Raw genomic sequence first — 24,439 nt, 5'->3', positions numbered from 1 at the left:
CGAGGAGTTATAGATGTCGTAGTGCGAAGTTTCTGCATAGTGAATCACTTGATTGGATGTAAAGGTTAGTTTATTAAGTATTTCGAAGAAAAAGATAAGATTTAGTTTGAGTGCAGCATTCTTGGAGTGGTCGAACACAAACTTTTTACACTAAAATACGTGACTCATTGTTATAAAGGCTTTAAGTTATGTAACCTAAAAGACGTTGGGACTTGGAAATTTTTTTCAGTATCTCTTCTGTAAACGACAAGTCGTAGGAGTACCTAAGTCTAAGTTGAGTGATGTCTCACCGAGGCATATCCAACCACATTTAGCTGTATTAAGCTACAGCTGTCATTTTGAGCACCATTGTGCTATCATGTTAAGCTCCATGGTGATGCGATTTTGCATATTGTTCAGCTCACGTTGAGAAAATGAATACACTACTAGATTTGCATACAAAGGGGCTAACCCACCCAAAACATTCATAAATATCATTGTTAAACACTAAAAACAGTAAAGGGCCTAAGACACTACTTCGTATTACACTACTTCTAACAGGGACTGCGTTCGACAAGGGAGAGTTAATTTTAACTATTTGACATCGGTTGCTGAGAAAGGAATCAAACTAAGCAAGCAAATGGTTTTTGACACCATAAGATGCGAGTTTACCTATGAGGATTTGGTGGTTAACCACATCGAAAGCTTTAGAAATGTCCAGGTATAGCACTAAGACTAGATATCCTTGGCTACGTAGAGAATAGACTAAATTAAAGAAGTAAAAATGACATGCCATACAAGATTGATTTTTAAGAAATCCATGTTGAGTATCATTGACAAACTTTTCACTGAGTAAATAGTTGGAGAGTTCGTCACTAATAATTTTCTCCATAATCCTAAAGATTACTGGAGTAATATTTATCGGCCGATAATTGTTTATGTCAGTCCTATCTCCAGATTTGTAACGTGGTATGATGTACGCTGTTTTCCAACAGTAAGGGTAAGAATCTGATTCTATAGAGAGAGTAAGAAGTGGATTATCTGGACCACCATACTTGTATAGATAAAATGAAATCCCGTCTGCTCCATGACCTCAGGAAAGCTTGAGTGTATTTATATCTTTACTAATTTTCAAGTGTGTGAAGGAGATAGATTTTATTGAGTTACTAGTTACGCTCATAACTCTTGGAACAGCGCCATTTATGCTTAAGATCATCATGTTTTGATAGAGAGCCCGCAAGTGACTCTACTTTAGAACGCATATCGCTTAATTACTTACAGATAATATCTAATTCACTCTTATTATTATCGATACTTTTTGATCTTGAGGTATAACTCATTATTAAATTAGAGACTGAGTCATTCAGCAGCATGTGTGATGTGAGTCCACTCTCAACATTATCTGATTCAAAAGGAGTTGCAAAGTATGGAATATAGACAATAACAGAATTGTCATTATCTGAAAAATTAAGGCTTTTCCGGGCTCTTTTTTTGTCAGTCGACCCATTTCGCTTTAAGTGTTAACTCTACACTTGGAATCAACGATATTTAAACACTTTATATTAGATACCGTGTTATTGTAACGCAAAGTTCAAATGTACCGCAGATTTATTATTATTTTTTTTACAGTGATAATACATTTTAAAGAGTCATTTTAACCCAATCGCACCTAATTCTATCTAAACATGATATTTTTAGAGTTCTTTTTGACAATTATCAGTTTATATACCTACTGTTTAATGTTCTACTAAATATGTCTGGATTGATTATAGTTTAAAATTTGTTAAGATCAGTTTGCCAGAACACCGATTACCACGACGTGCAATGCTAACCGGTGTTGGATATGATTGGAAGAAAGTTAGGGGCGGCCAAACCAAAACGTGGCATCAGTGCTTGAATTCACTAACTTCTAGTCTGAGCCATGTTGGTAGATACAGACTACTTGGTTGGGGTCCGCGTGACTATCGTAACCAATGGTTGGTGATTCTTGGTGACAGCTCAGAATCGATCACAATAGCATCGGTGTATACACTCTCTGTCTTCTCTTAAACTATGAGATTAAAATTGCTTTATATCTTTCTTTCTACGAACTAATTCTTTCTCTCTTTACTATATCCTTATTGCAATCTCTCTTTTATATATTACCACCACTGAATTAACTACTTTTATGAATCCGGTGTCCATCTTGTTGTGTTAATGAGGTATGGCAACTTGGAGCGATGTATATATGTGCCTGGTCCTACGTTGTAGCTGACTGACTGACTGACTGAAGATCAGTTTTTGGTCATACCATTTACTTTATTTAAATGAATATTGCCATCATTTAATTTCCAAAAATAATTCCTCATTTTTTTAATTTTCAAGATATCTCAATCAAATGGTATGTATAAATTAACTTTACCCGATGTAACTAAACAACATTCTGGGATATGGGATTTAATTAGTTATAATTCACAAGGTTTAATTATCAAATCATGTCAATTGTTTGTTAGTGAATTCATAAATGATTATCTAAAGTTGAACAATAATGAAACTACAACAAATGAAACAATCATTAATATAAAACCTTCATTTAATAATAAATTTCAAGAAAACAGTCAATTAATGAATAAGCAAGAACTTTCTGTTGAACAACATATGAATAAATCATTGGAAACTCAATCGAAATTATCGGAATCTAATGTTATTTCATCAATACAAAACTCCAAATTGGAACCACCTGAATTTGATATTATGTTTACTGATAAAGTAATGAATACAGGAGAGACAGTATGTTTAAAATGTTCATTGAAAGGAAATCCAAAACCTATGGTAAGTTTAAAGATTTATTACTATAACTTATTAGATATTTATAAGATACATAGTTTTATGTAGTAACAACTGTATCATAAGTTTGGCTATGTGTGTTATACTAAAAACAGTTTCTTATCTCATGTAGTTTAACAATATACAAGAGAATAGATGAATTTCAAGAGTTGAGTAAGTTAATGTGGTTTAATTGACGACATAAAATAACTGGTCGTTTATTGTCAATAATACTTCTCTTATCACTGAATACCCAGTTTATCTCATAATCCAAATATAGGCTGCAAAAATCTTTATGCTGAATTAGTTCAGTTTTTGTGTAGCACATTCTGGTTATCTATAATAATGTTCTTTGTTAGTGTACTGCTTCAATATAGCCGAACATTTATTTTAACTTGTTAAGTTAGATTCTAAGCTTACATTTCTTGCTGTGATTTTAATGTCTATCGAGGTGATGCGTCTTTTTGACTGAAATTATTACTGATTTATATATAAAGTAACTTTTTCGTTCGTTTTCACTGGGCTTGTGGGATATGTATGTCGACAGATTAGGAAATATTGATTCTCTACTTTGGGGAATTAATTTTTTATATTCTCAAGGTGTTTTTTCTGGATACGAAATCCCCGTTTTTTTTACTTATTATCATAATGCAAATCTCAAAGCCCCTTTACGCAATAAATCCTGTAATGTATAGACAATATTTCAGACGCTAATTATAACCACTTCAAAGAAACTATGAGCCTAATGGAAAATTATGCTAAATTCAGTAGTATCATAGTAGTAGATTTTTTAGCAATGTTATGTTAGTATGAGTTATAAATTAATTATGATCTAAGTTGAGAAGATCAATATTTATGATGAAATGATTATAAATGTATTCCCAAACAGTTGCATAAGAATTTTTATAATAAATAGCGAAAAGGCACCTTAAATTTGACAAGACAGAAGGATAAAGTTTAAAATATTAAAGATGGACTTCTGGAATGTTGTTGCATGTACCATGTTGGATTGAGTTAAGGATGATGTCTTCTTCATTAAAACAATTCTTGATAAGTATACATAGTTAGATGTATGTAACAAGTAAGTAATGTGGTATTGTTTAGCTTGAATGATTGGAGCTTACAAGACGAAGAAGACATTAATTACACTAAAATATTAATTTCGTTGTATTACTTCATTTACACACAAACTTTTAAAGGTAATAAGACGTACAGAATGTCAAAAATGTGTTAACTCTGAATTCCGTTCCTTATTATATAATGTGAAAGTTGAAGGAATGGGTTTTTTATAGGTTCTATCGACTCGGAGTTCTCTAAAAGTATTCACCAATCACTGTTGACTGCAAGTAATCTGTTAGGAGACGTCATTTGCTCTTAAGTCAGATGAAAAGTGATGTCGATTTTTTCTCCAGATGACTATAGTTTTGGAAAAAAAATATTTACATTTAAGTGATATTAAATTCGTTACAAAATCATCTAACTCATTGTCAATATAACATTGAATATACATATTCACAATTCACACGCGTAACGTTTGAACATTTATTGTACTTATATAAAACATATTAGAATTCTGAAGCTAGCTGGATGATTCTCCCGGTCTCCAACATTGAATGAGCATTCCATGTACCTGAATTAATGGTTTCTCTGGTTGTCAAAAGAGGCATCAACCTCGTGACTTCCGAAGGAACTTGGCTTTCATCATGAGGCATCATAATTTTTCTAAATAGAGACCTTCTAACTTGCAGGACAGAGTTTAAATGGTTTAAATAATTTCTTCTGGTTAGCGTTTTTTTTAGCGAGTTAGTTTTCTACGGGCTTGTGACCGGCAGTAGCCCTGGAGGGACTCCAGGCGGAGTTAGTAATATATATATATATATATATATATATATATATAATGTTATTACATCTGTCAAAGTCTACCGTGTTTTGTTTTAATTTTTTCCTTTTCTAAAGGTACAATGGCGTTTTAATGGGAAATTACTTAATTTACCAACTGACAGAATTTTCATGATTCAAAATAAGAATGAATACATATTGTTTATTTATAATGCATGTGAAAATGATAGTGGACGATATGAAATTACAGCTGAAAATGTTATTGGAAAAGCAATTTGTTCAGCCCTTCTAATTATAAACAGTTCAGTAAAATCTCGGTAATAAATCAATCAGATCGTTTTCTTTACTTATTAAGTTCATCAGGTTTCTGTGCATAAGTAGTATAGTATTTATAATTACTGGTCATCTATTCCTAATGTGATATTTTTTGCAGATTTTTTTTCGAAATTTATTAAATTGAAAACTGGACTGGAGCTAACCGTATATTGTTCAATAGTCGACTTAATACGTATTCTATAAATCAATATGTAAATTTTATGTATTGAGATCATGAACCGATTGATTTAAGACCAGCATTGAAAACCTCAAAGCACTGTCGGGCCGTTTCGTCTTATTGTGGGACTCCTCAGCAGTCGCATCCTTGACCCTGCTTGCGGGATTCGAACTCACGGCCTTCGGTCTCGCACGAGAACGCTTAGCCTCTAAACCACTGAACCGGCATTTAACGGTGTTAATGTCTAACCTCATTGCTTCTTAGTTTTCAATATTGGTCTAACACCAATCGGTTTATGATCGCAATCAAAAAACTTAATAATCTCCACAACTCCATACTGATAATATGTAAATATCAGATATTGTTAAATAAATGTGAAGTGTGTCTATCATGCAAAACATTTCGACAATGCATTTTCACAGTTAGGTTTCTCGTTTAGTATTTGTTATTTGATAGGTCCGAAAGTTGTTATCTATGTAAATTGATGACTACAAATGTTTTGTTATTATCACAAATTACTGTGAAATGTTCACACTCAGATGTTATTTGTTCTATCCAGTTAGCATTATTATACACTTTGATAAGTGAGTGGAAAAGTGTTATAAATTTCTTCCCGTTTGATAGATCATCGAATATATTTGTTAAATCGAAAAACGACTAGCCACTACTTGTTTAGTATTTTAGGTTTAAAGCCATCAAATTATCATACAATTTGTAACATATTGAAAGATTTGTTATGAATTCAAGCCTATGCTACTTTTAAATCAGCTTACTAAGTTCACCTCTTTGATAATAGCTATAACACTAATTGAGTGATAAATATGAACCAATAATCTGAAAAGAAAATCTTGAAACATTTTGACTTTCTGGCTTACCCAATGAAACAAAGTGGTAAAACAATTCATCATATCTATTTAATTGTAAGTTGTCTTGTGATGTGTCTCGAAACTCAAGTTCAATCGCTAATATGATCATCAAAACGGAGTCTGATTCCTCATTAATCAGCAATAGGTATCTTACTGTATGGTGTTATAACTTCATTGTATTTGATGTAAAAGGTAATCATCTTGAACTTTAGTAATACTACTTTTATAATGTTATATGGTTGTGTGATGGTGAAGAAGATTTGTAGCTCAAGTGGATGATTTTGGTGGAATTTTCTTTGAGCTCCGCGACCAAATCATAGAGCTCAAAGAACAAACTTTCACCAAAATAATATGATTGTATTTCGAATTATGTGGATTATCTCGTAAGTTGGTCAAACTAACTTCATTATTTATGCAAAACTATTGTTTTGGAAACTCATTGTGTTTTGCTTGAAAGTGTTATGATAAAATCACTATGTAATTCTATATAATTTGGTTTCATACAGGCATAATAGACCATCTAGTGAACCAGAATATACTGCAACAGAAGCAGAGAAATTAAACATTCATCGCCGTAAATCAGTGGAATGTTGTCATTCAGGAACACAGACTCCTGAGAAAAAACGATCTTCTCTTATTCGTTCAGTTAGTGCTCCATTGGAATCCGAGTGTGATGATTGCTACAGCAAAATGTTTGTAAGATGTCGTGCTTGTTACGCGCCATTAATCCGAGAATATGAAGATGCTCGAGCGAAACATTCGAAGCCTAAATCTGAATATTTACCATCTCTTTATAATGGAGTAGGTTTCATTATTACTGTTAGTTGTATTATGTATTTCTATATTGATAAAACTAAAAGATCTGCATGTGGCGTAGTTTTCAATATCTGGTTTGTTTTTATGACTGTCTCTTGAAGTATTGTAGCAACTCAGAAACATGGAGGATTCCTGTAAAATGTTGAAAAAACGATCTTCATCGCTCACTGACTCAGTATGTTGATAACAATATTAATAAGTCCAATGGTTGACGAAGTTATAAAATTTTCATAGTTTCCTTTTTTCGTATTTATTTATACACTACGAGATGAATTGAATTGAATTTATTTCCTAGTGTAAAGTCTTGTTACCACTGAGGTCTAATTAGGAATATATGGTGACATACAAATAGTGAATTTTCCTCTCTTTATGTTTTAGTTATCAGTATATGTATACGTTGTTTTAAGAGTAAACAGTATGCAGGATAAATATAGTATGTTTACAGTTGAACTCACAAGTCAATCTAAGCTCGACCACCATTGAAAACCTGGAAAAACTCGACTCGTGAATTCCATTGTGAAAGTACTACAATCTCCACAAATCTCCATACTAAAAATAAAGTATATTCTAATTAATTTCTTTGCTGTAGTTAGTCGGTATAAGTGATTCTGACCAAAAACTCTAAATCAGGCTAAAAAGTGTCTCGATGACTTACATTCTACCAGCACCCTTGCTTAGCTCAAGCTTTTTAATAGTCTGAATACTCAAACAGAAAATAATCTCCGATTGTGGTATTATTTTTCAAACATTTTAAGTCACTTGTGACCATATAAATAACTTATGGTCATTTTTACAGATATTAACTTCAAAGATATAGCCACAATTGTGTTTTCGCATTTCTGTTTGTTTAAAGATTTGGAAATATGAAAGAATAGTGAGTTCTTGTGAATGACAGGGAAAAAGTAATTCTGTATAGATTGTGCCATTTTAACAATTGAGCCAAATACTCATGATTGAACATCTAAGTCGTTTGTTCAAAAAAACATTTCAACTATGTATTTGAGAAAGTATGTTGTTGAATGTTTAATACAATATTGATTAACATTTAGTCATGTCTATCGTTTATTGATTATAGACTTATTCACGATCAAAACCATGGACCGTTAGACGGCATAAATGTTCAAGTGGTATATCACGACGAATGACTGGATCAAGTACACAAACTAGGTAATTTAATATGGTATAGTTTTTTTTTACTACAAATGGATTTATATTTATCTTATGTAAAGCTAACCACAAGCTAGATCAAACGAATAGAAAATGAAAAACATTTTAGATTGTTTCAGCTTAAGCAAATTATTACGTAATTATAAATGCATCAGCTAATGCAGCATGCATATAAAAACTGATGGCCCGGTTTGAATTAATTATTCACTTGTGCATAAGATGTTAAGTAGTTACGTAAGCGAATTTACTTGATAAAGTTTGGTGACCTAATTTCAACTGGTTTCTGAGATTCAATAAGGCTTACATGGTAACAAACGCCATTGTTAGTAATATCCTATAACTGATTCTATGGATTCTATCGACCGTGATTAGAATATGTTTGAAATGAATTCACTTCAGACATCTTGGCTATCATTACTATTACTTTTAGTCCATAATTTGAAATATCTGATTATTTCGACATTGTTAACTTTGGTAGTTATGTTCACTTAACTGAAACAATTTTTTTTACGTTTATTTCACAAGATTGCCACTGTACAATTTATTTAATCCTAAATAACAATACTACTATCAGAGTTTAAAGTAGTTTAGTAAGTTGTTTAAAACTAACAGTGAACAGCTATAATTTTTCAATTTTATGTAAAATGTAGATGATACTATTGACTCATAACTGTGAAAGATAAAACGGTATTTAATAACTAGGAAGATTTGTCAGGGCGATTAGAGCACGTTTTCATCTCTTCTGCAGTGGAGTCCATGACAACTTACTGTGCACTCTTTCCGACCTTATGGATGTATGAGTCTCACGGTTCCCGAAATTTCTATACATATCGATGGAAACAAATAACTCTATGAGGAACCCTTACTTGAGATATATAAATAGAAGTATAGAGGTATCATGCTTTCATTTGAATTTTTAGATAATACCAGTGAGTGAGCATATATTGATGAAGAGACTATGAACCCTGACTCAGCAAATTGTTTCAGATAATTCACCGAATTTTTTCTTTATCTTGCTGTCATCTGAGGTACGCGCGTTTTTGTTCATGAGAACTGCATTATTTCACTTTATTCATTTCGTAGCAGTCTGACTCATATTCATTGTTAAGAGTCTTAGAATCTTCGAAACTTTCCCTGTTTTTTTAGTGTTTGTTAACATATTGGCTTATGATAGACATAACACATCATTTTTTGAAATGGAATTTATTTCGAAAATATTATAACTAAGAAAAACTAATTTTTCTGGACTACTTTCTCCACCTACTTTTAGAGGTAGGTTATATCCGTCGGCGAAATACTCATTTGAGAAAAGACATCTCTGCAAATGGGAATGAAAATTTTTTATATATCCATTTGAGTGGTCAAGAGTTTTGAAACAAAAATAGGTGGATTTAATAGAGTTTACCAATGTTTACATAAATTCCTTCGTAGCTGTGACAAAAAATGCTTAATTTCTGTTTACACTCTCTCCCTTGTTTCTATGTCTTAGGCTATCAAGACATCGAAGTGAAGGTTCTCTATTGCATCAATGTCCTTACTGTGATACATTAATGTTGCCAGTAAATCCACCAAATTTATCCAAACCAAAAATTAATAAAGTTGAACGAGTTTTAAGTTTTCCTGATGAATATTATCAACCAACAGAACAGAATTTATCACAGGAAGAAGGTGAAGATATTTATTATTATCAACCAAATTATAAACAAATTGTTGTTTCACATAAAACTACACGTACAAAACATATGAATATTACAAAAACATCTGAATCACACTTACCCGTATCATCCTTACGTGAAAATAGATTACTATCAATATCACCAGATGTACTTCATAAATCCACAACTAAACCACGTGAAATACCAATTACAATTCAACGTGACAATGGCTATAATCAAATGAAAAAATCACAATACCATCTAATTCAGAGTAAAACTAATCCATCTAAAAAGAACAATTCTCAATCAGAACAAACAGTTAGTATTGTGGAAAGTTCAGATAATGATTCTGCGGTTTTTTAAAACAAAACAATGAACCAAAGAAAACGCTTTGATTTTATACTTTATTGTTCATTTCTTTAATATAATAGTACATATTCTAATTGTTACTTTTTATTCTGTTACATATATATATCACCTAATTTTTGTTATTTTTGGACTTCAGTAATCTTGTACATTAAATCACTTAAACTTATTTCATATGTTAATCACTGTTATGTTAAATATGTATACTGAATTTTTACATCATTTACATTTGTATTACTCACTAAAATTCATAATAAGTAGTATAATCCTTCTGAAATCTTATAAATGCACAGATAACTAAGTTATCCATTTGTATACTCTCATTCTATGATTTTCACCGTAATAAAAACAGTTGTATTTTGTGTAATTAACAACAAAAAGAAAGGAATTATGTTTACGGTTGGAAATTTCTTAAAAATCGTTTGTTAAATTCAGTGCATTAACAATATGCTTTTTATGTTCTGTGCTACTGTTCAGGTTTTTATTAATCATGTGAACTACATCACAAAATATTATTGTTCTATCTATGAGGTGGTCAAGTTTTAAGTTTCGGACTATTACAAGAAAATAAATCAGTATGCTTTCTCTCTGATTAATTTTTAGTGAATATTACATAGCATTTGTTTGGTTGTGAGATTATGTTAAAACCTATTATATTCATTAAAAATCTACTGTTAGGAGGTGGTAATTACTTTGTATAATGAAATTAACTTTAAGCAATGTTTAATGTATGAGGTCAACATGTGGATTTTATGTAGTCAACGCTATTAGCAAACTGTATATTGATTTTGTGTTCAATATAAAACAGGGGTATATTATTATTAATGGTAGAAATAGATTTGTTAAAAACTATTGATTGGTCACTGAGTATTTCAGGCTATTTTATTTCAGGCTTAACTGGTCTTGCTTAGTATTGATCAAAATATATTGATCAATTTGCAGTGTGGCCAATAATCTAAGTAACTCAATATCGAGTGGGTCATCTTGAGCTATAAGGTGGCTGTAGGTGAAAACCCTTGACCTGGATTTTGATGTAGTCGACGCTCAACGGCAAGGCATGTCTGTAATTGTAAGGGAACTTGTTCCCTCTGGTAATTATCACAGTCGTACAGGAGATCATGCGCTTCTTGAATAGTTCAGTGGTAACATTTGAAACTATGAAACTGTCTGATACAGGATTGAATTAGCTCTTTTGACATTTCAGGTAAACCTTGTTGATGGGTGTCACATTGCACGAAATGTAAGTCCATGTTTTTCGATCGACTACCTTTGACCATTTAAAATTTGTTTGTTTAGACTAGTTATTGTATGTCTGAAGAATGTTTAACTATAAATTGATTGTTCAATATGGTTCTCACGAATAATTTAAACAAATAGCACAGAACATTATATAATGCAAACTAAAATGGATCTAAATTAGATTTATATGTTTCCAGGAGTTACAAATAACAGTTTATTATTTTTCAGTTGACAGCTTTTTGGAAAACTATCTTATCCGGAACTTGATCTGTTCAGTGGTCAAGAATAAAATGATTTTTATTCTATGATATGTTGAAATTCTATCATTTCAAATGACACTATTATAAAAGAAACCAATTTACTTTGAAGAGAACCGTGTCTCGAAATTTGTACATCGCTGTATATTTATCTTAAACAAGACGTTCTTATAGCTTTTGATCCTTTTTCAAGATGGTCAGATCGAGGAAAATTTACATTTTACTAAATTTATTTTTTTTAATCTCTGGTGTACTGTTCTTTCCTGAAAGTAGGGTTGTGTAAGATAGCTTTCTGAAATCCTAAGCTGTTATGAGGCAGCTTGAAAAAACGTTTAATTTTATGACAACAACTGCAATCAATGGAATAAATTTTTATCAGATATTTCGTTAGTAATAATTGGAGACCGAAATTTCATCTTTTAAACTTCAATCAAGTATTTTATGCGTCTAAATACCTATGTAGATTAATGATCAAAGAACTTTCTAGATTAAACTTGATTTAAATAAGAAAGAAAGATTAGTTCAGCGAAGAGTTCTCTTTTCGGCGAATTCATTTTCAATGCTATACAATCGCAAATAAACATATACTTATTTTTACAGGGTGATAATAATACTGATAAGAAACTTCTGTTATACATGGTGACAGTGAGGTTAAATAAGCAAAGGTATTTTAAAAAAATTTTTTAAACAAGGAAAGTTTAGTAATCGTTTGATAGTTAATGGCTTAAGTATTCATTGAGTAAGGATGGCTCAGCATGATAAAATAAAATGTTGAAACAGAGATCAAATGTAATAGGAATGATCGTGGAAATAAAAACAAACCGGTTGGCGGTAGAAGATTTAAAGGGAAGATGGAAGGTGAAGCAGGTGGCTGTAAGGGAACAAGAGTATGAAGAAAAAGAAAAGTTTTGATACATTAAGACCATGGTAGAAAAAGAGGTTGTATCAGTCTCTTTTGTACACATAATTCTGGTTTTTCAAAATGTATGGCTATTGCCTCGGCAATGCAAAGAAGATGCAGTCTAATTGTCTTAGGAATGCTTCTACTTACCTTGTAGATGACTTTGAACGCAGAGTCTGTCTTGATTGAGTGACCTGTGTTCACAAGGTGTTCGATTATAGGACTTCTTATTGAGCCGTTGCCTCCTCTTTTTAGCCACGCCGGATAATGTTCTTGAATTCTTTTGGATAAAGTACACATCGAACGACCTATATACTTAGCTCCACAAGAGCAGGTAAATTGGTAAATGCACATTATAGAAAACCTCCATTCCTATAAAAGGTATATGGATGATATCTTTATCATTTGTAACAACAACAACATTTTATTTTATCATGCTGAGTCATCCTTACACAATGAATACTTAAGCCATTAACTATCAAACGATTACTAAACTTTCCTTGTTTAAAAATTTTTTTTCTAATACCTTTGTTTATTTAACCTCACTGTCACCATGTATAACAGAAGTTTCTTATCAGTATTATTATCACCCTGTAAAAATAAGTATATGTTTATTTGCGATTGTATAGCATTGAAAATGAATTCGCCGAAAAGAGAACTCTTCGCTGAACTAATCTTTCTTTCTTAATTAATGTCATAATGGGTGTATTCCGTTTATTAAACTTGATTTGTTCAGATAGACAACATGTCGGCTTGATTATTAATTAAGTGTCATAACCTACTACTAACAACTGTTACCTTAGTGGAACACAGGCTGCAGATCAAAATTATCCGACCAACTTTGTCCTGGGCTCTCCATTGCTATTGTTTTTAATTACTATTCATTCATTTGATGTCTGCTTCCAGTTCTCTGCTCAATGTGTTCTTCGAACTTTCTAATCCTTTTGCTTTCGGGGTTGAAAGTTACGGCTTGCCTCGTGATGCAGTTTGATGATTGCCGCAACGTATGTTCTTACCACCACCAACGTCTTTTCCTAATTTCCCCTTCAAGTAGAAGTCAATTTGTTCTCTTTCATAGTAGGTTGTTGCTGATGATATTCGGCCAACGGAAATTGAATATCTTGGATGGAAAATTATTTATATAGGGTGCATAGAACTGGATAACATTGATTGTGATCTCCTCCTGCTTTGTTTCGAATGATGCTCCGATGATTCTGGATCTATGATATTTCTATCCTATAAGTGCTTTTTGTGCTTCCTCGGACATCATCAATGCAAATCCTTGTGTGTGCAGAGCATTTTCTTTTTCATGACCAGAGTACAACTGCATCCATCCCAAATCTAATCTTTTCTGTTCAACTCGGTTCTAATGTGTTTCAGATATTTCAAGCACCATCAAGTTGTATCTTCTCATTTCCGTAGCTATTTATACGGTCCTCCTGAATTCCTATATTGAGCCAACAATCTATGTACATATGTCAATTGACCTAGGTTTTAAAATGCATGTCACCCTCGTGATTTCCGAAGAATCTCATCTATTACAATAAAACATCATTTATCTTCTGAATGTAGATCTTTCAACTCTCTTGAGAGAGTTTGAATAGTTTAAATGGTTTTTTTCTTCTAGTTAACATTTTTTTAACAAGGTTTACTTCCTACACGATAAAGTTACTGACCACATTCTCAACCCTCTACCTCTATCCGGACTAAATCCTTGTTACATTATAGTTTATTATCATTTGCCTATGAACTTTTAAGGAAATCAGTAATTAATATTTTATCTTCTTAACGAATGAATAACTATCATTATTATTATTTCTTTGAAACTGTTTTCACAATATTAACTTTATATAAAATAGCTTACAAGAAATTCAAGTTGTTTTAATTATCATACAAATTTCATGTAATATAGCATAGCACGCAAATTATTGCATGACAAAATTATTATTTTTAGGAATTACGTCATCACAATAAATGTTACTGAGATTTATAAACTGTTTAAAAAAAATGGTTACCTGAATCTAGTTATCTGAATAACTTCAATAATCTTAAGCGTCCGAGTGCAAGATGTTGTAACGGGTGGATTGCACGGTTCGATGTGCAGTGTATTTATCGATCGAATCAGTGACACATAAAACACGTAAGGACGACCTAGAGTCCCGATTGGTCCCGCTTCCCTGTCTAGCCCAGCCAGTCGAGTCCAGAACGCAAGTCACAGCTTCTGAGTTATGAATCGTTATATTTCAAACATACTCTGTTGATATACCAACCAAACAGACCACATCGTACCATAAAAATAGAAAACAACACCTGTACAATATTTAACGAGTGAAATAAATAATGGCTAATAGGGAATGTCCATTTAAGGTCCAAGGACATCGTTAGACTTAACATGATAATGATTGGTATATTATTCTGCATCCATAACACAAGATTGGTCGGTTCTGGGTTCGAATCTCGCGGGGAGGGGATCGTGGATAAGCACTGCTGAGGAATCCCAAAATACAACAAAATGGGCGTCCAGTGCTTCCAGGTTTTCAATGGTGGTCTTACATTAGTCGGTTCATGATCTCAATCAAAAAATCTTAACCATATTTATTTCATTATTATTGGGAATGCTTATGGATTGCTAATAAGAGTATGATATTTCATTACAGGTTCTAACCAACTTTTATTTATGGCAACAAACTGTAAATAATTTCATTACTTCACTTAATCAATCCTGATTAGTTTGGAAACGGAAGTACGTAATAAATGTATTGTTTTCAAATATAAGAATAGAATACACTAATTGAATTATAACACGTTAGTTTTAGAGTAGTGCAGACAATCCTGAAAATTCCTTTCTTAGTCTCTTCCAATGTTTACTTATTGCTCGTCGCGCATATCTTATTTTTAGATTGCCGTATGCTGTACACAACTTGATAAAGAGTTTTGAGAAATATTTTTTTTAGGTTAGATTGTTGGTTACTAGGCGGAAAATGAAATCTATCACGCTCATGTTGAGTGTCATAATTTAGTGTAAATTCAAGCATTCGGGAAGACAAGTTTTTCAAATTTTACACAACCGAATTATCATGTGATTTTTCCGTTTTGGTAAGAATACGCGTTGTGAAATCAACCAATTAAACCAACATGGAATAAGGAATAATCAATTAAATTCTAAGTTAACTGTTATTCTATATTGGCTATGCTCAGATCAAGCGTTTGACTGATTCTATTAAGATCAGTGAGCCATTTAAGGAATTAGTATTATCAACAGCAGGTTGATAAAGTGTGGCGAATTTCGTGTTTTTGTTTGTCTTGAGGGCATAAAGTTTAACATATAAATTGTACTACTGGTCGACGAAATCAGTACCTCAATGCTATACTTAAAAAACAAGTCAATAACCTATATTTCTGTATTATTTATTATTATTGTTAGCTTTATTCAATATTATATTTTTGGTAAAACACAGAATTCTCAGCACGAAGTATTTTAATAGGTTTCCGTTTCTTACTTCTTAGTCGATCATGGCAACAAATAGTGGGCTGCCGCCAGTTAGAATTTAGCTGTTCAAGAATCGATATTTGAATAATGTATATTCTTTTTGGTACATACTGCCAGCAACCACGATGTCTCTGATTAGGCATTTTTGTAACGAGTACAACGGAAAGTTGTAATCGTTTCATAAACGCACCTTAATAGTCTGTGCTATTAATAAACATAATAATGTGTTAAAACAAACAAAAACAGATAACTTGCTAAAATATCTAGATGTTAAAAACAGATAGTCCAGATGTTCAAGCAATGCACTAACTCAAGTCTACATTCTAATGATATCTATCCTTTTTTCTCACTTGTATAGCATATACAAACTGTTTGGTTTAAATATGATCGTTTATAGTGTTCTTAATTAATGACCAATCTACTTATAAGGAACGTTGATACACAGAAAGATTATCTATTTATCTGTAAATTCCTGAATTACATTATCTTTCCTCTCTATCTCTTACCCGTAAAATACATTAGAATAAAACATATACAAAATCATTCAGTATCCTTTTATTGTGTCAAAAAAAAAGAAAATTTAATCTCTTAGAAATCGTTGATTATTTTTGGAAACTATTCAAATGAAAGAAAATTTTTAGGTTCTTTATAAATGAAATTTTCAAATAGTCAAATATATAAAATGTGTGCCAATTAAAGTTTTAACAATCAAGTGGATCTTAATTCTATTCAAATATATTGAGTACACTAAGTATCTACTATCATAGATAATGTCAGTCAATTAATAAATTTATTTTAAATAAAATATATTATTTATGTGTTATAACTTGTTGTTTGAATGCTTATTGTCTTGGTACTTTTAATGCTACTTTTTGTATCTGGTCGTCACTGATTGTTATGTCGGAAACGCTTATCACTTATACTCGGAACGAAGGACCTCTGCAATTCCCACGACGCGAAAGTAACAACACAAGATTGATATAAGTGATTTATTAATCCCCTAAAACACCACCACCACCACGACGACGATTCTAGTAGAAAATACACTCATTTATGTATTGATTCGTACACACACTTGGATTAATAATTAGGATGAAATCACATGCTGAGCATAATTCATGTCAATGGAATACAAGATTATCGTATATTATACAGAGTAAAATATCATACGAGAAAAGAGAACAAATACTACATTGAGTAACCATTACATTGAATGAAAACGGAAATAATATTGAATAAAACTCATAATGAGTAAATCAATCAAAAATTGACTTTTCTTTCCATCATATCCTTTTCATAAAACATCGTGTTGAAGTCAGTGGTTAATTTTGAAAACACAATCAAATTGTTATTTAAACATGATCTTTTAGTTCACTTGGTAAAGTTTGTTTGTATCTTCCCAAGAGAATTTGAAATTCACTTCATTGCACAAGCAACTGGTTATCAGGACTCAGTAACTAAGTGGATAACGCGATAGCGTTTGAAGCAAACAGTATTGTGTTTGAGTCCTGGAATAAACATCAGCGCTGTGATGCAGATACATCCAACTGACGCATCCCAAATAGGATGAAACGCGTGTTTTGGATTCCACTGCTAACTCCAATCAATCTTTGCTTATGATCTTTTAGTGTTTATTTAATATCTCATTATTTTGAATTTAACTGTTTTCACAATTGAATAACACATAAGCATCAATTGAATACAAATAAATAAAGTAAACCTAAAGTATTTTATAGGCCATTGTGTTTCATTTATAACATAACAATCAATATGTCTATGTGTGCTTATGTGCATAAAAATGTCAAGAAAGAAAATAACTGAAGAAGAACATTTCTCTTCTTAGTCTAAATGGATAAAAGGATGTAACTAAAACAGGAATTTTCTTATTTTTATTTCGCTTTTAAAAAGAAGAAAAAGAGGGAAAAAATTTTTAAAATAAAATTTATGAAAAGATATGGGAATAAAAAAGAATAAAAAAAAGAAACATGATTGTTTGAAATTTGTATGATTTTATCACACCTTCTATTTCTTCTTCTTCTTCTTCTCCTTCTCTCCGACTTGTTTCTTTCAGGCCTTTGTTTTGTTTTGTTTTTTTCTTCTTTATTTCTTGTCATAGTTAAGCTAATATTTTCAAATTTTATATTGAAACTATTACTGTACAATAAACATACAGTATGATTAACTTTCGAATACACATATAAATAACTAAGTAAATCAATCAATAAAATTTCTTTGGGAAAATAGAAAACACAGTTATCTAGAATAGAACAGATTTACGTAAATTAAATCAAAAGAAAGATATTACTGAATATATAAATTTATTATCTTCTGAATTAGGGATTGAATAATTAAAGATACAAATTGTAACTGTTATCAAACAATTTTATTTTGTTGTATCATTTGAACAATTCCACATGAAACCGCCTAGTTTTAAATACTAAATTATATTTTGGTCAAATATTGTCTTCATTTACATTTTAGCACTCTATATACAGTAACAGTAGTTATTATCTTTCATAGATAAGACTAAATCATCTCAATCACACTAACCACATATCATACATGTCATGACGAATAAATCCATTTACTTTGATAGCTTTTAAATTATATAAATGAGAGAAACTTTTTCAATATGTGTTAAGGACGATAGATTCCCAAAACTCATATCTTGTAATTTTATCTTATCGATTAAATATTTGAATGGCAGTCGATTGATGAACTTATTGATTAATGTTGAAAAATTTTTACCATGACAATATCGATTATAAATATTTGTATCAATACGCTTGATTTGTGTGCCTGATTGACCTGGTATCTGTTGGTTGCCTGTAGAATACACTTCTACGTCTTACCAAGACTTCTTGACCGAGTTAGCTGAGTCAAGGACAACGGACTAGATTAGCCTATCAAGTCTCTGAATCCTTGATCCTTTGTTCCGTTCCGAATAAGCCGAATCAGTAGTAGCATTCAAGCTTAACGAACCTAACATGTTATGATGAATAAATCCATTAGTTTGGTAGCTTTCAAATTATATAAATGGGAGGAACTTTTTTCAATATATTTTGATGAAATATCATATATTATTGGTTTAATTCTTGTTCTTTCTTAGTCTTTACACATGAAATGATTAGTACATATATACAATGAATTAATAACATTTTTTGATATTGTTTCTATCTGATACAATCTTTCATTATATCATAATGATATGATGGAAAGAAAAGTCAATTTTTGATTGATTTACTAATTATCAGTTATTGTTCAAGAATACTTCCGTTCGATTCAATGTAGTATTTGTTCTCTTTTCTCGTATGATATTTTATTCTGCATACAATACGATATTCTTGTATTCCATTGACATGAACTATACTCAATCTGTGATTTGTTATAACTCTAAGTATTCTTCATATATGTGATTACATTCTAATTAATAATCAAAATGGGTGTACAATCAATGTATAAATGAGTGCATTTCCTACTAGAATCGTCGTCGTCGTCGTGGTGGTGTTTTGGGGGATTAATAAATCATCACTTATACCAGTCTTTGTGTTCTTATTTTCGTGTCATGGGAATTACAAAGGTCCCTCATTTCCAGTATAACTGAGTAGTATTAGTAGCATTAGTTCATTATTGTAAATCATATATATATTAGTGTACAGCCATGATGAGAAACTAATTGAAAAGAAGTTTCTTCGCACAATTTTATTTGTTTTTCACTCATGAGTTTATTTTTATTTAGTAAGTTATTTCATAAATTTTAAATGAAAAGAAGTAATATACTTGATAGATTTGTTTCAGTTTAACGCCTAATTGAAATTTACTAATTTAAGCGTTTAATAAAAATAATAAGAACCGAAATAATAGAGATTTTTTTGTGGAAAATTCATCCTAAATGAGAAAATTGATTTTGTAACTATATTGATATGTGTTAGAAGGGGTTTTGATTCATGATCTCAACTACTGAAATTACTAAAATCTCCACAAATCCCCTTCTCATACTAATAAACATATGTTCACTAGTGACTAGTTTCAAGAGGTATTTCCTGGGGTTTTAGTGAGAAGCAGTGACCAGTGGAGTTCAACCGAATCAGTTGTGAGATAGGAGCTCGCTGATGACAGTAGTGGATGTTTCGCTCAATTTTATGGGTCGGTTGAAGTTAGACATTAACACCGTTAGATGCCGTCTCAGTGGTCTAGAGATTAAGCGCTCGCACGCAAGACTGATAAGTCCTAGGTTCAAATACCGAAAGGTGGTATCGTGGATGCGCGCTCCTCAAGAGTCCCACAACAGGACGAAACAGCCGTCCAGTGCTTTCAGGATTTCCATGGTGATCTAGTTTCAATTGACTCATGATCTCGAATATTGATATGTATCATTTTGCTATTTATTTTTAGCAAATTAACATAAATGTAAATACGTATATTATTTCAAATAAATTAACCATATTAGTGATACTTTTGTAAATGTACCTTTTTTTATAAAACAGTATTGGTAATCATTTTTCATTCAAAAACTCAAAATGTTTATATCATTGAAGTCAATTCACTAGTAAATTTTTTTAAGAATTCATTAACAGAAATGAAGTATTGTTGACTTAATTATTGATTTTGGCTTAGTAATAATCCAATGAAGTTTTTGATACTTTAATAACAGAAACATTTCAAAGTGAACAATATGTTGTTATCACTTGATGTGGTAGTCAATGTAAATCACTTAACAGAATTATCAGTTATGGGGTTGTGGAGATTGTTAAGTCGGGTAGAAACAGGTGTCTACCTCAGTACAATGGAAGATGGTTGTGCAACTTCGTGGATTGGTCGAGGTCAGACATTAACACCATTGGATGCCGGCTCAGTGGTTCAGCAGGCTAAGCGTTCGCGCACGAGACTGAGGGCCCTGGGTTTGAATCCCGCGAGCGGGATCGTGAATGCACACTGCTGAGAAGTCCCACAATAGGACGGAACGGCCGTTTAGTGTTTCCAGGCTTTCAATGGTGGTCTAACATCAGTCGGTTCATGATCTCAATCAAAAACTTAACAGAATGTTTAACGACCATAAATTTCTATGATAAATAAACTATGTTTTTCTTTTTGAATAAATTCATTATTAGTTAAGATGCAATTTGTCTACTATTGAGGATTATAAACAAAATAAAGTGATTTTACATTATTCTGAAAACTAGTAGTTGCTATGTTTGAAGAGAGTTCGAATTCATCTAAAGTGTGGATGGAAAAATGACCTAGTGACACAATAGACAAATAAGCTAACTATTCTGATGCGTCCCAAACCTGCTAACTAGAGTGTTCATTTCAGTTTCAGAAGTAGGAAATGCTTTTACAAGAAGGCAGAAGCACGAATAACAATCACAAACATAATTTCAGCTTATATATACAACATAAAAATGTTCTTCCGAAACGTTACAAAATAGCAAATTAAAAGAGACAACGAACCAATAACATTTAAGTTTCTCTCAAGTGGGAATATGAAATGAAGGTGAAAATGGGTGCTTTGTGTGCGAAAATAAGAAATTCAAATTTTCGAAATAAATTGGCAAATATAAAACATTTACCAAGAGACTTCTGACGATCTAATATCCCTAACAGCACTTCTATTTAAAAGAATAGCAAAGATAACTTTTCCAATTGAAATAATTTTTAGTTAAAAGTTATGTTTGAATAATCTTATATAAAATTGAACATAGTTAAGAGTAAATTCAATAATATTATACACACAGTATGCATATATGTCAATAACAGACTGATCAAATGCAATCCTAAACATCAATGGAAAGATTCAAGAAAACAATACCAAATGGATTTTAACTTCATTCTATTGCACTAGAGACTGGTTATCTGAACTCAGTAGCTAAGTTTATAACGCGATGGTGCTTGAAGCGAACGATACTGGGTTCGTGTCCCAGAGTGAACATCAACTCTGGGGTACAGATACATCCAGCTGACGAGCCCTAAATAGGACGGTACGTGAGTCGTGAATTCCACTGCTGGCTACCATTTATCTTTGTGTATAATAATGTTTGTTTTCTTTCAAATTTTTTATAAGTCCCCTTTATTTGTATTATTACATTTATTGTTTATAAGATATTATTCAGGTTGGTAGTATTAAGTTCTTTGTACTTTTTGATATACATACAATACACGTACAGCATCACACATGCTTATCTACTTTCTCTGACCGTTGTAACCAAGTTATTTTCTTAACATTATTATTGCCTGAAAATAAGTTAGTTCTTTAATCACTATTTTGATCAATTTTACATGTTAATAATCAAGTGTATCTACTTCCCTGTATCTGTCAATTAGATACACAACCTGTGAATCTAACTTTTGAATTTTGTGAAGATGTAATCACTCATTTCTCAACAAGAAAACTTTTGTGTAAATGTTTTGTACTTATTTTCAATATAAACTAATTCCTGAGTAAGTGAATGTATCTTAAATTATTGTTATTTGTCTATTTCTACTTTTAGGCCTATCACACATGTTTTTCAGTATTTTACAATTGCTATTTTATAAAATATCTATTATAATGAATACATTACCAATTTCTGAAAAAATACATATTATATTTCAATAGTTGAGATCATGAGTTGATTGAAGCTAGACCACTATGGAAAACCTGGAAGCACTGAAGTTAGATATTAACACCGTTGGATGCCGGCTCAGTTGTCTGGTGGTTAAGCGCTCGCGCGCGAGGCTGATAGGTTCTGGGTTTGAGTCCCTCAAGGTGGGGCCGTGGATGCGTACTGCTGAGGAGTCCTACAATAGGACGAAACGGCCGTCCAGTGCTTCCAGGTTTTCCATGGTCGTCTAGCTTCAGTTGACTCGTGAATTCAACTACTAAGTATTTATTCGGTGATGAATTAAAATTAAAGTAAAATCACCACGATGTTTCGTTCTTTAGTATTTAAAATATGCTTCCATTATTATTTAAATATATGAATAAGTAGCACTTATAGTTAAGTATTATCTGTGCATACAATCATAAATTCCCAGTTTATAATATAAAAAATGGTTTAAGGTAAAATAAAAGGGTTCTGTATGGCATTTGTTATTAATAACTATTTATTCCCAGGAGACTCAAGGACCACACATTCCCATCGATAAAACGATACATAGAATAGGGAGAATTATTTTCTCACATTTGATATTTTATCATCGTATTTCAGTCAAATTCTCTTCGAAAAATGAAGTAAATATAAAAAAAGATTTTATGGTTAGGGTTTCTCTTGATGATTTTCATTATTACTTTATTAATGAAAATGTTCTGTTATAACTATGTTAAAGATGTTCTATTAAGACTATGGTAAATAGTCTACCTCTCACCATATTAATCCACGTCGTAAAATATGCTGAAGGATTTATCGATTAACAATTTCTATAAAATTGTATTATCTTAACTAGAAAATACTTTGACCTTTCTATGTATATACACCACACTTTGTACTGAAACATAACGATAAACTTGAAATATTAAATTTGAAAGGTGAAAATTAGTTGTTTTTTTTTAAAATGTAGGTAAATGTTTCGTTGAAAATACCTAATGATGTCATCTGTGAGAAATGACTTCCTAAGTTTATTCTTTTCCTATTCTTCATTTGCCATTGAATGATGAATGGCAAGAGACATATGGTAGTTTAGACGACAAAGCTTTTATGAACTGCAAGAAAGCAGAAAACGTATTGTATCAATAGGTAGTTGGCAATCTTCGTAAATAAAAAGAAAAATACCACAACAAAACAGAACTATAGACTGATTACAATGTAGAAGGAACTTGCAAAAGGAATCGATAAATAGGATATGATGAAAAAGAATTCAATAATAAAACATATCTTTCTTATACATTGTGGAATATGACATATTCACATAACATCTAATCAAACAATATGAAAACAAGATAATCACTTTATAATCCTTTTTTAGCAAGATGTAGTAATCATCACAACAACAAAAAATAACTAAACATTCATTATTTTGGACAATGTCATTATTCAGTAATTATCGATTTATTGAATAGTCCCAAATGAGATCAAATTTACGGACAAAATAATATTTGTTTTAGTTATCTGAACAACGTGTTATGGTTGATATTGTATTAGCTAAATAGTCATTTAATCATTAAACTACATAAGGGTTAAGATTAAATACAGGAATAAATCATTAGGAATGATGAATGATACAATGTGCTTGAATTCTTAATGTGAAATGAATAAAATGTTTCCTATTGAATTAACTCTAAATCTTTATATTAATATGAATAATATCAGTAATTGATAGTTTTCATGTTTTTAACATGGTTGCATTTTTGATTAATTATCTATGACGTCTTTGTTTAAATTCACATGGTATTATTTACTTGAACCTTCCTGTAGGGCCAGTGAAATGTCACTGAGCCCTAGCCAAATCATCTGACAGTTAGGTCACTGAATATTGAACAAATTATCGATCCTCGTCAAGGTCAAGGACAACCAACGTGCATCAGTTAGTCATATGCCATGAACTGGCGCATGCGGCGGTGGTCTTGCTATCTTCCCTGTACTCATTCCCA

General features: G+C 31.5%; 1 protein-coding gene across 1 annotated transcript in view; it reads left to right on the top strand.

The window, feature by feature from the left end:
- MS3_00006740 (uncharacterized protein) overlaps positions 1-24,439 on the top strand; it is a 94,920-nt gene that overhangs the window by 51,704 nt on the left and 18,777 nt on the right. Inside the window, exons 20-24 of the mRNA XM_051214972.1 lie at positions 2,344-2,790; positions 4,741-4,940; positions 6,489-6,783; positions 7,874-7,965; positions 9,455-11,226. Of these exons, the coding sequence (XP_051068159.1) occupies positions 2,344-2,790; positions 4,741-4,940; positions 6,489-6,783; positions 7,874-7,965; positions 9,455-9,983 (1,563 nt within the window). The 3' untranslated portion in view covers positions 9,984-11,226. The remainder of the gene's footprint in view (positions 1-2,343; positions 2,791-4,740; positions 4,941-6,488; positions 6,784-7,873; positions 7,966-9,454; positions 11,227-24,439) is intronic.

This window comes from Schistosoma haematobium, chromosome 2, assembly GCF_000699445.3.
Source record: "Schistosoma haematobium chromosome 2, whole genome shotgun sequence".
Classification (NCBI taxonomy): Eukaryota; Metazoa; Platyhelminthes; class Trematoda; order Strigeidida; family Schistosomatidae; genus Schistosoma; species Schistosoma haematobium.
The sequence above is the reverse complement of the archived record's forward strand: the minus strand, read 5'-3'. Positions and strand labels throughout refer to the sequence as shown.